Source organism: Diabrotica undecimpunctata, chromosome 2 (genome assembly GCF_040954645.1).
Source record: "Diabrotica undecimpunctata isolate CICGRU chromosome 2, icDiaUnde3, whole genome shotgun sequence".
Classification (NCBI taxonomy): Eukaryota; Metazoa; Arthropoda; class Insecta; order Coleoptera; family Chrysomelidae; genus Diabrotica; species Diabrotica undecimpunctata.
Window position 1 is genome coordinate 2,306,464 of NC_092804.1, and position 12,509 is coordinate 2,318,972.

At 33.8% G+C, this 12,509-nt stretch overlaps 1 protein-coding gene across 4 annotated transcripts in view; it reads left to right on the forward strand.

Moving 5' to 3' along the window:
- Window positions 1–12,509, forward strand: part of LOC140434054 (uncharacterized) — a 37,712-nt gene that overhangs the window by 5,639 nt on the left and 19,564 nt on the right. For 3 of the 4 annotated variants that reach the window (XM_072522051.1, XM_072522053.1, XM_072522052.1), the window contains exons 4-5: window positions 6,757–7,017; window positions 12,167–12,299. In XM_072522051.1, the coding sequence (XP_072378152.1) occupies window positions 6,757–7,017; window positions 12,167–12,299 (394 nt within the window). The remainder of the gene's footprint in view (window positions 1–6,756; window positions 7,018–12,166; window positions 12,300–12,509) is intronic. The other variant, XM_072522054.1, reaches the window with a different exon arrangement.

Here is a 12,509-nt window from a genome sequence, read left to right on the forward strand (position 1 = left end):
TGAAGCAGTGGAGGCTTTCACACGTACCAAAAATGCCGCAGAAAACATCGGACTTCTGATTAACATCCAGAAAACTAAATATATGCCGGCCATATCAAGAATTCAACAAAATAACTTAGAGGTGCAACACGAAACGATAGAAATGGTAGAAGAATTCTGCTACTTAGGATCACTGGTAGACTACAAAAATAACACATCCAACGAGATAAAAAAAAAGAATATGTGTGGCTAACCGCTGTTATTTTGGCCTGGGCCCTCAACTAAGAGCGAGAAGTATGTCAATAGCAACAAAGTGCAAACTTTATAAAACAATAATACGCCCAGTGCTCACATACGGATCGGAAACATGGGCAATGACGACTCTAGATGAAGAGTTACTGCGAGTCTTTGAAAGAAAAGTATTGAGGACCATATATGGCGGAGTAAACGAACAGGGTCTGTGGAGAAGGCGATATAACTTTGAACTCTATAGACTTTTTGGTGATGCAGATGTTGTGAAGACCATCAAAATAAACCGCCTAAGGTGGGTGGGCCCCGTTATGCGGATGGATGAGAGTGATCCCACTAAAATAACTATGCTAAACAGGCCGGTCGGAAGAAGAAGAAGGGGGCGACCTAAACTCAGATATCTGGACGATGTACAGGAAGATCTGAGGGAGATTGGAGTGAGGGGCTGGAGAAGACAGACACTCGATAGGGAAGGATGGAAGAATGTTTTGAAGCAGGCCAAGGCTCACGAAGGGCTGTAGCGCCAACTGATGATGAATGAGTTGAAATTTGTAATTTTTTTCGAAAAGCAGGGCCGAGTTTTTTAGCAAAAAAATAAACTTTTATTAATGTTTGGATCTTATCAATAAAATCTGTTAGCTAAAGTTAAAATATTAATAGAGAGTGTCTTAAACGGTTGTATACACATGAAGGAAAAGCTTATTTTACAAGTCACAAAAAGAATTCATATGAAGAGTGCCTACACAAGCTCTTCCATTGTTATATGGTCAATTCCAAATGAAGTTTCTTCACAGATTCTTATATTGTTGCATCCATTCTGATTCGTTAATAACTTCATATATTTCTTATTGGTTTTCCTCAATCTTATTCTGCAAATATTTGTGATAGGCGGGTCTCTTTTCAATTACTGTATTGTTCACTTGTTGATTTTATTGTCGTAATGCTTTCCTGGTTATTATTTTAACATTTTTCTAACTCTTCTTTTCGTTTTCTACTTTTTTCAGTCTCTTTCATTTCGCACACCATTTTTCTTCCCTTCTTATTGTAAAATTGTGAAAACTTTCTCTACGTTTTGTAATAGAAATTGTTAGATGCACAAGTTTTTATACAATTAAAGCAATAGCTACAATTGTTCCCGTTAATAAGTCGATGACACGTTTGTAATACCATTTAACAGAGTGATAAGATATGTCCACTGACTGTACATATGGCAAATTTTGATGCCAACTTTACGTGTACCACCTGTACAGCCGACATCACTAAAAAATAATTGTTAACTCGTTCTACAGGCTACAGTTCAGAAATACGTTATGTATTTCTTAGTTTCATATATTGTTAGAGGTTTATACCTGAAAACCAACTAAACAATAAACACCATTTTCATTAAGTACTACAAATATGACGGCAAACGCCAGTATAGGTGGCAGCTAACGCAATTTTTCCTTCAATTCGTTGACGGACCTAACAGGGTGTTTTCTCAAAGCTTTTTTCATTTCGCGCCACAAAGTCTCTATCGTCTAAAAGAGATTCGTCTAAAATATTCAAATATTTGTCCGTGTTTATAATCCATCGATAAAATGTAACTTTCCCACACGTTTAGACGACATGCTGCCCCAGATCATGACAGATGCAGGAAATTTGACTTTTCTCTTCAGACAGTCGGGATGAAAAGCTTTATTTTTCCTGCGAATGACGTCACTACTAGCGTCTTCAACACAGACTTCACATCTGGACTTATCACTCCATTGTATTGAATCCCATTGCGACTGAGTCCAATCTTTATGCTCTTTTGGCCATCTTAGTCTATTTTTCTTTTGTTTTAATGTTAAAAGTGGCTTTTCCTTAGCCTAAAATAATCCAAATTCTAATTTGTGGGCCACTCGGTGACGAGCGACAGCCTAAACGATACGATAACGAAGGTGATCACGCGAATGACTCATTTTATTTTTTATTTGTTGGACTATTGTATAAGTAAATTGAAATGTCTGTTGTCGATTTGACAGCATCAACAAACAAATAAATCAAATAAATTGCTTTGCCATAAAGACCAAATTATCGTTAAATGTATTTCCATTGAACAATCGTAGTATTTACACTATTTAGAGAATTTCTAAAAAATTGTTTCTATTAAAAATTGGAATTAAATTACACAGCAATTATATTGAACACATTATTTTCATCATAAATCTTGTGCAATATTTTTCCGCTTTCAGAGAATCATCAAGTTTACTTCTTTCCGCGCGATATTATTAGCGCGGGCTATAATTAGTAATTAGAACACGGTAGTGAAATAAATTCCCTAAGGAACCGACTCGTCTGTTTCGTCTTAATATACGGTGAAAGTGGGGTCAACGTTTCGACAATTATACTAGATTTGGAAATGCATCATAGCACACTTTTTATGGCAGAAAATTACAACTCTATTTATACACGGCTAGTCAAAGCACAGAAAATATCAATATCGATACCTATTTGTCGCAATTTTCTAGAATTTATTAAAATAATATGAACACCACGACTTCGAAAAGAATACAATATAAAATGCAAATGAGCAAGTCTTAAAGGTTTAGCTTGAATTACACGTCCCTGTATTTAATATTTTCGTTTATTTTTCCGCCAACACTGCATTTCAAAGTTTATAGAAACCAAGCCATTTCAATATTTTATTATTAATGATAGTTTTTAATGTATTGTTGATGTCGTTCTTTAATTTAATAAATAAGGTGTGAAGATGAACGTTTTCAATACATTTTCGTTAGTCCGAACCATTAGTTGTTAGGGCTCTTATAATCTATAATATAATGTCTATAACCTTAGACACCTACATACAGCACTATAAAACAAGAAGTTACGACACAATAAGTAATAATTTTCCCTAAAACTTGTATACAAGTACTTCGTACTGACAGTGCGACACAAGGTTACCTATTACGGTTGGTCTTCACCCCTGAAAAGACAAACTACAGATTTAAAAAAAATTGAGAAGGTATATGTGATCACTAGAAGTATTTTGACAAATTTTAAGCAAACTTCATGTTTTCGTTTTCGAAAAAACTCAAAAAATCTACTATTTTCCAAGTATAAAGCGGGAAAACCAAACATACAATTTTTTTAATTTTCTCACTGCATAAAGATATAATCCTGAGAAATACTTATGAATTTTTTGAAAATTTTTGAATGTACAGTTTCGCCAAAATAGGAAAAAATAATATGTTCCGGCTTATAATAAAGCTACCGGTAAGAAACCGGACAATATTTTAATAACAATACAGCAGACTCCCTTTTAACCGGCCACTTCGGAACCAGAGCCTGGCCGGTTGACCAAATGGCCGGTTAATCTTATGTGCAGGCATTTTCATGGGAAAATCAAGTACATACATACATATATCAAACACATGTACAGGAAGGTGTATATCACATACCACTAATAAGGAGGTAGGTGATTTGTGGTGTATATTAGTAAAGATCACGGATTATACAGTTGAAAAATACTATCTATTTCTATGTACATATATGTATACATATTTAAATATTTTACAAACTTGTTTTAACAAAATCGGTAACTTTCTTCTGTTTCTTGACAGTAAGTGAATTTTAAAAGATATATTTAGTTATATTTAAAATGGAGAGATTTATTTTTTAAAAACCAAGATGTCTATTGAAGATGACCCAGGTTATTGTTCAATATACTTCAACGCCACCTCCATTGCAGCCCTCGCTTCGGTGTGGCCGACCTTTTCTTCTCCGTCAACATCATCACCATCAGTCTCCTCATTTTCATAGTTGCTAGTATAATTATTTCGTCGTCTGTCAAAAATTAGTTTTCAAGTTCCTCGTCACAGTTTATTAGAATTATCTTCTTCGTGTGATTGTTGACACTCAACAAGTTCCTCAATGTTGGTCCAAAGTTTTCGCCAAGACTTAACAAAAGTAGAATCAGGAATTTCTTGGATGGCTGAAGCTAACATGTAAATTACGTCCTTTAAGTTAATTTTTTTGATGATATCAATAAGATTGCGATCTTCACTTTCTGCGCATTGTAAAATTTAGTATGTATGTAGTATATGTAAAAAGGAAGAAAGATAATTTTTATGTCATCTGTCTCACATGTTAGGTTTCCAGGATGACTTGGACCATTATCCAGAAGTAGGACTGCTTTAGTGGGAAGATTTACGCTCTTAAGATGGCGCGTTACTCTCGGAACAAATTCACGCTCAAACCATTCTTTGAATAGATCTTACCAACAACGAAAAGAGGAATTCTGTGTGTTCCTGCTGCATTTTGAACAAACAGCAACTGTAATGCACTCTATATTCTTTTTAAATCTAAAAGCCGATTTTTCATGACTTCCCAAAAATATTTTTCCTGGAAGCATTTTAAAATTAAGACCCGTCTCATCCATATTATATACTTGTTCGGGTTTTAATTTTTCCATTTTTATAATGTCTACAAACTTGGTGTAAAATAAGTTGCACCTGAAGCGTCCGCGGGCATTTTTTTCCACTTACGTGTGCATAATTAACTCCGTGAAGTGCCTTCCAGTGAGTCAGCCAACTTTCACTTGCAATAAATTCGCCTCCGTCTATAATTTTGCTGTGTATACATAAAGCCTTTTCCCTTAGAATCGGGCCGCTAATAGGTGTGTCCCTTCGCCGTTCTTGAAGAAACCACAATCAAAGAGCTTCATCTACTATCTCCAAATTCATTTTTTTTAGTGCATCTAGTTTTTAGATTTTTATCTGATTCCATGTGAGTGCAGAAATCCTCGATTGAACGCCGAACCCTTCGCCAGTGATTCACTGTAAGTTTCCCCACATTTACGGTTTACGCTTCTCACTCTTTTTCGCACAAGACGAATTCAATCCTCAAGCGCCGCTTGATGATCGTTTCGTACGCAAAACAGTAGGAAGGGGGAGTGGCCGGTTAAAGGTCGATTCTCACTATACGTTCCATTTACTTTCCATATCCGTGGCTTTCCATTTACATAAAATATAATTAAACACAAAAATCATATAGTACCTATATGCCCACTTTCCGTTCCGTTTATCTACCATTCCCGAAGCCTCGCGTTCAAGATTACCGGCCACGTATTTTTTCTGCGACAAGCTGCGACGTGTCGGGTACAGTATGGATAGTGAGAATATTATTACATCGCGGTTCAGTCTAAGTTGTTAAGATAAATATGAATGACGAAAAATTGATAGAACTTGTCAGGCAAAATAATGCCTTATATGATTTTGAAAATAAAAAATATAGCGATAATTCATTTAAAGACAATATTTGGCAGCTATTGTCAAGGAACTCGATGCCACAGGTAAGTAAATTTTAAAATTATTTGTTTGTTTATGTGTATAATGCAAAATCTTAGCAACTGTGATACTGGATGACTCAGAAAAAGTAATTTTTGTCTACACAACTGAATGTGGAAGTTGTTTCCACTCTAATTTAAAGTTCATTGAAAAAAACCAAACTTGGTTTACTTACTACTGTAAGTAAACGCGACGTCTACTGAGAATTGTGGTTAAAATAATGGGAGGTATATGGAACGGATATGGAAAGTAAACGGAACGTATAGTGAGAATCGACCTTAATACGACGTCCGGTTAATGCGGGACCGGTTCAGAGGGAGTCTGCTGTATATATAAAACTGTAAAATTGGAAAATATTTGTAATAAAACGTTGAATATTTTTTCCTAAACATATGAAAAATCTCGTTAAACAAGAATTATATCTTGAACTGCCGCCATCAAATTATATTATAGAGAGGTGGTTCCATCTGAAACATCGGTAATATTTATTATCGATAGATGGCATTACTTTCGGCTTCGAAACGCTTCAAACGAAACGTCAGCACTCCAATCGTCAACACTCCAATTAAGATGTTCCCGTGATAGAACAATATAAACGGAAACTGTGTTTCTATGGACAGCATTTAATCGTCGAACAAGTATTGGTGCTGATAATTTACGATCGCGTAACGCTTGTAACCTAAGAAAGCGATCTTAAACTTGACTTGTGGTTCTTCATCCACCTTGACCTGGCCTCCTGATAAATTGTCCTGTTTCCTGAAATCTTTGTATTGCATCAAAGAACTTCCTAAAGCATTTGCGATGTAACGAATGATCCGCCCATCATCCTATAAAGCAACAGCTTGCGCTATTTTTGCTGGTATCATAATTTTTTAATGTAAATTTTAAACAGGAAACTATACAAAAACCTACAGCCGAACTTATAATCAGGTACAGTACCACAATAAACTTAAATTAATACTAAGCCACTATTTCACATTAATAACAAAACGTATGTGTAAAAGTGTTGTTATTCGCACAAAACATTTAAACAGGTTCAAACAAGAAAAAAAACGTTATCGCTAAAAAGGCATAAAATGCAAGTCAAACAAATTAAACAAGTTTTAATCTAAACACCAACAAAAAACAAAAAAATCTGAGTGTCCGGTTAATTTTACACACAAGTGTATAAACAATGTTATTAATTTTAATTTTTATTAAAAAAATTGTTTATTTCCAGCGGTAATACATACAGTTTACTCCACCACAACTGCAACAACTTCTCCCAAGATATAGCTCAATTTTTGTGCGGTACGTCGATACCCAAGTACATCCTAGACCTTCCCAACGAAGTACTCAACACCAGTTTGGGTCCCAGCTTTTTCGCTCTAGTGTCGCAGTTGGAAAACAGCGCGAGGCCCATCAGAGAGGAACAGACCAGTAGTATTAAAGAGACCAGTCCCGATTTCGAGCAGTTAAACTCCCAGATAGAGGAAGCAAGGTCAGGAGTGGCGAAAAAATGAGTACTTTGTTTTTATTTGTGAAAGTTGCTTCTTCCGATCACCTCGCTTAGAAAGAATTTCTATTGCCGAATGATTCTTATTTACTTACATATCTGCCAGTTGTTATTTGCAAACTTTACGACTTACTGATATTTCTGTCGTTCAGACAAATATCTTGTGACAAAGATATGAATATCTTCAGATAAAGTGACTTTAGTTTTCTTTTTTAGATAAACTATCACTTTGGAGGTTTGTTATACACATTATTTTTCAGTGGATCTTTATACAGTCCTTGAAAATACAAATATAACGTCTTGCTCAATAAGTTCTTCACTTAAGCAATAAATAAAACAACTTTTTAGTCTCATTCGAGGATGATACACTAATTCCAACGCTTCTTGAACAATTCGAGCCTTCTTTTTAGAAATCATTGCCATATTTCAAGACAATAACTATGACTAAAGATGACAGATGACAGTTAATACATTTCAAGATAACCAACTGAAACAATGACGTCATAACGTGAATGATTTACTAATATTTGGATCACTGAAAAAGTATTGTGTAACCAAAGTCTTAAAATTTAATTAATTTCGAATCAAATACGTCTTTGTAAATAACGAAGTTTCGATACAGTGTTTAGAACGTATAGGCAATAACTTTCTTTATTAAAAAGCATGTAAATTATTAATATTTGTTTAACATAATCAATTATGCAGTGTTTTATATAAGTCAGATCAAGATATAGACTACAAAGAACAATAAGATCGACATTGAGCCGTTTTAAGGATGCGTTTAGCTCAGAAAACCATGACATGCCGCACCAAAATAACATACAATAAAGTAACTCCGCAACAACCTGGAGAAGTAACCTGGACCTCTCCTGATGAAAGAACAACGAGTCATATTGATTACATCTTAATAGATTCAAGACATGGAACAGACGTAATAAACTGCAGAAGTTATAGAGGCGCAAACATAGACTTAGATCATTGCCTAGTGATCTCAACATTGAGAGCTAGAATTTCAAACACCAGTAAAGAAAATAAAATGGATACAAGAAAATGGAATGTGCGAAAGCTGAGAGATGCGGCAATTGCAGAACGGTACTCGGAAAACATCACCAACAAGCTAAGGAATCAAAGTGTAAATGAAGAAGGCCAGACAGATATAGACTTCTACTGGACCAGAATAAAAAAAGACATCGAAGCGGCAGCGAAAGAAGAATTAGGAACAGAAATTTCTTCCCGTAAAAATCATTAGTTTGACGATGAATTCAAGAATGCAACAAAAGAAAAAAATGAAGCCTGCAGAAGTGGCGTATGTAGCATTAAAAGAATCATCTACAAAAATGGATTTAATAATAAATGAAAATAAGCACGCAACCACAAATCCTACGACCACTACTTATAGAAAACGACGTCATCGAAACATTGAACGAATTTGTATACCTTGGAGCACTCGTTAACACAAAATAATACTACGCAGAGATAAACCGCAGAATTTGCAGGCCAGCAGATGGCATTTTGGGCTAAATCTCCTCCTTAAATCCACAATTATATCGAGAAATACAAAAATAAAACGCTAAAAAACAATAATACGCACAATCCTAACATATCGTTCAAAGACCTGGACTCTAATAAAAAATAATGAAAACATGTTAGGATGTTTCGAAAGAAAAGTACAAAGGCAAATCTATGGAGCAGTGAATGACAATGGAGAGTGGAGAAGACGATACAGCTTCGAACTTTATAGAATATACCAGGAACCCGATATCGTAAAACATATTAAGATAGGACGTCTGAGGTGGATAGGACATGTAATACGGATGGAACAAAATGACCCAGCTAGAAAAACGCTCCTTGATAGACCCATTGGTCAGAGAAGAAGAGGAAGACCCAGAACAAGGTTCCTTGATAACGTCGATGAAGACATGAGAAATATGGGAATACGTGCTACGGTGTACAGAAAAATATTGCAATTTGGTCTTTTTCTAGGCTATGTGGCATTACGGAAGAAAAAATTGCGACCGACGATGAAAAAAACTGTCTATAATATATTCATTCTACAAGGAAGCCGACTCTTAACAGAAATTCCGTTTAAATATTATATAAACTTGAAATTATCCGAATACATTACAGGAAACAATAGGATCAACATTAAAAAATTCAAAAGATACATTTTCCTTTGAAAACTGCTGCTTGAAAAATAACGTATCGCAACAAAATATACCAATGAAATAGCCACAAGATAAGAGCGCAACAAAATAGTTCAATTTTTTAGGTTTTTGAGCTGAATACGACTGCAATGCACTCAGAAATCCTAACTAAACACAAAGAACAATTGGTTTGAACTTAAGAGGTCCAAAATATAAGTATTGCATATATATGAGTACAGGCAGTACGTTTTGGTCAGAATTTCCGCTCTAAAATTATAGGAATACGAAATTATGTAAATACTTTACAAAAAACAATAGAATCGACATGGCAGCATATAAAATATACGTTTTCCTTGAAAACCCTACTTAAACACAAAGAATGATCGGTTTGAACTTGAGCGGTTCAAAATAATATACGTTTTCTACATAATTGTTACTAAATTGTTCAGTTTCAAGATTAATTCGAAATATTAACAATCTACATGCTTTTGAATGTCCTGTATATGCTGTTACTAATCTGCTTTAGTAAAAGTACACTAGAATTTTGTTTGGCAATACCAAAAAAGTTCTTGTAATTGAACGTTTAGCTTCAAAACATCAATCGATTGTATAATAATGGAAATTTTTGTTTCTATTAAACCCACCGAACTGTTTCCACAGTTATTGTAATCAGAAACAGACCAAATTCTGTAATTTGAGTTATCTACAGTACATTTTTAAGGTTAAGTCTATGTAAACAATCCGAATTCTTCGTTATTTCTACTGTAGTTTGTTTTACGTTCTTAAAAAGCATTTAATATTAGTTATTAGTGTATATTTACTAAGAAAAGTACTTATTTTTTCTTCCCGCGTTAAAATAATTACATTTTTGTTTGTTTATAATCAACACATGCAGCTATCTTCATAAAAGATGACGACACTGTAGTAGCGGCGTGGTTTTATGTGATTTATTCTCATTGTATAGATTTTGAAGCTAGACGTTTCAGTACTTGTCATTTGAAGGTACTAACAAAATGGTTTTTGAAATTTGTGACTTAGAATTAGTGTTTTTATATTTGATAATTTTATAGAAATGTCATCCCTCTTATTTAGAGTAGACAGTTAAATTGTCGACATTTTTGACAGCTAAAAATGAAAAATTATCAGTAAATTTCTTATTGTCGTTAAATTTCTAGCTATTTGTGATTAAGTAGAGGATAACCTGACAGTATTACTGCATTGCCGTTGTGTTTAAATATCATGTCCTGCTATATCCTCTATTTATCAAACATTTTTTTACTCCATTAAAGTCATAATGAAAAATATTACTATTTCGTCAAACTTCGGACTCGGGACCATCCCAAAGTCTATTCATTTCCATCTCTCTTGTACGTTGTGTATACCTAGTAAAAGAAAAATCGAATACAATTAAAATAATGTAAATTAAACGCTTCCATAGTATTGCTCAGATTTAGAAGTAGATTCGAAATGATAAAATGTACAAAAGTAGATTATTATCAATTAATAAAACTTGTTAATAGGATTTTACATTAATTAACTTCCCTAATTGGACCAACAGTCTTTGCTAGATACACATAATTGCTTTATATACCGTAAAATAACATATCGCAAAAAATATTAAAACAAAATTTCATTCCATGGCAAAAGAACGTACCACAACAACATATTTGGTGACAAAATAACATATAGCAACAAAATATTTGGATGATATAATTTAGTATGTTACTAGAAAGAGTTATTTGTTCACAGGGAGTCAGTTTAAGATACATTTTACAGTTTAACAGTCGTCATTTTGAAAGAAAAAAAAACGCGTTAAAAATGAAATGAAATAAAATTTGGTCCGCCATATTGGATTCTTCATTTTGAATTTTTCAATTTTGACATCAAATTCTTAATCAGCGAGGTCGAAAACTTTACAGTACCTATTTATGTCCAAGTAATCCGAAGTATATGAAATTTGGCCCGCTATATTGATCCGCCATTTTTAATTTTTAAATTTTGACATCAAATTAGTAATCAGCGAGGTCGAAAATTACACATTACCCACTTATGTCCAAATAATCCGAAATATATGAAATTTGGTCCACTATATTGAATCCGCCATCAATTTTGACATCAAATTCGTAATCAGCGAGGTCGAAAACTTTACAGTACCTATTTATATCCAAATAATTCGAAATATGAGAAATTTGGCCTGCCATAATGATCCGCCATGTTGAATTTTTCAATTTTGACATCAAATTCGTAATCAGCGTGGTCGAAAATTACACAGAACTCATTTATGTCCAAATAATCCTAAATATATGAAATTTGATCCGCCATTTTGAATCTTTCAATTTTGACATCAAATTCCTAATCAGCGTGGTCGAAAATTGTACAATACCCACTTATGTTCAAATAATCCGAAATATATGAAATTTGGTCGGCCATATTGGATCCACCATTTTGATTTTTTTAATTTTGACATCAGCGAGGGTCAAAACCTTATAATACACATTCATGTCCAAATTGATGTATATTAAGTATTAACTGTCATATGATCCCATCTAAAATGATTTATAAAATGGTGCCCGTCTGTCTTTTTAACTAATACATCACTAAAAAACAGGAGCCTTAGTTCGATCATCCAAAAGTTTATTTAAGTTTTATAGTTCAGAAAATGCATTCTAAATAAGGTATTAACTCATTATAATTATAAACTATAACGACACTTACAAGTTCAGAAAGTATTTGGAGTGGAGAAGACTTTAGGCACGCTCTGTCCAATATTTATGTTGCGTAGTTGTCAAAACAACAACACAAACACTAACTTATGTACAATCCACACAAGTATAAACATTGTGTATGGATAACAATGTTTTATTTAAACTCTATTTATATGTGTAATATTTTTGAATGCACAGGCCTGACCTTTAAATTGCTTGTTTGTAAGTATATGGCAATTCCATAATCTACATTTGAGTAAAAATGTTCATTAATTTACTTTTTAGATACAATTCGTTTCTGTTGGAACAACGCAGAAAGAGCATAAAGGATAAAATAGCGAAGAAAGAGAAAAAACGGGAAAAGAAGCGCAAAAAGATACTGGAATCCGGCGGCGTCTTACCTCCAGAACTCAGAGACGTAAGTGCTTGTTGTATTTTAATTAATACATGATAGAAACACGATAATTTATTACTATAAATAATCTCCATTCCCAAAATTTGACGTAAACTGCAAACTGCACGTTGTACGATTTTGTCAGGTCTGTCAAGTGACAATTGTCATTTGGCACCGTTGGTAACCTTGTTATACTAGGATGGTTTGACACTAATGTAGCTTAAGTATGAAAAC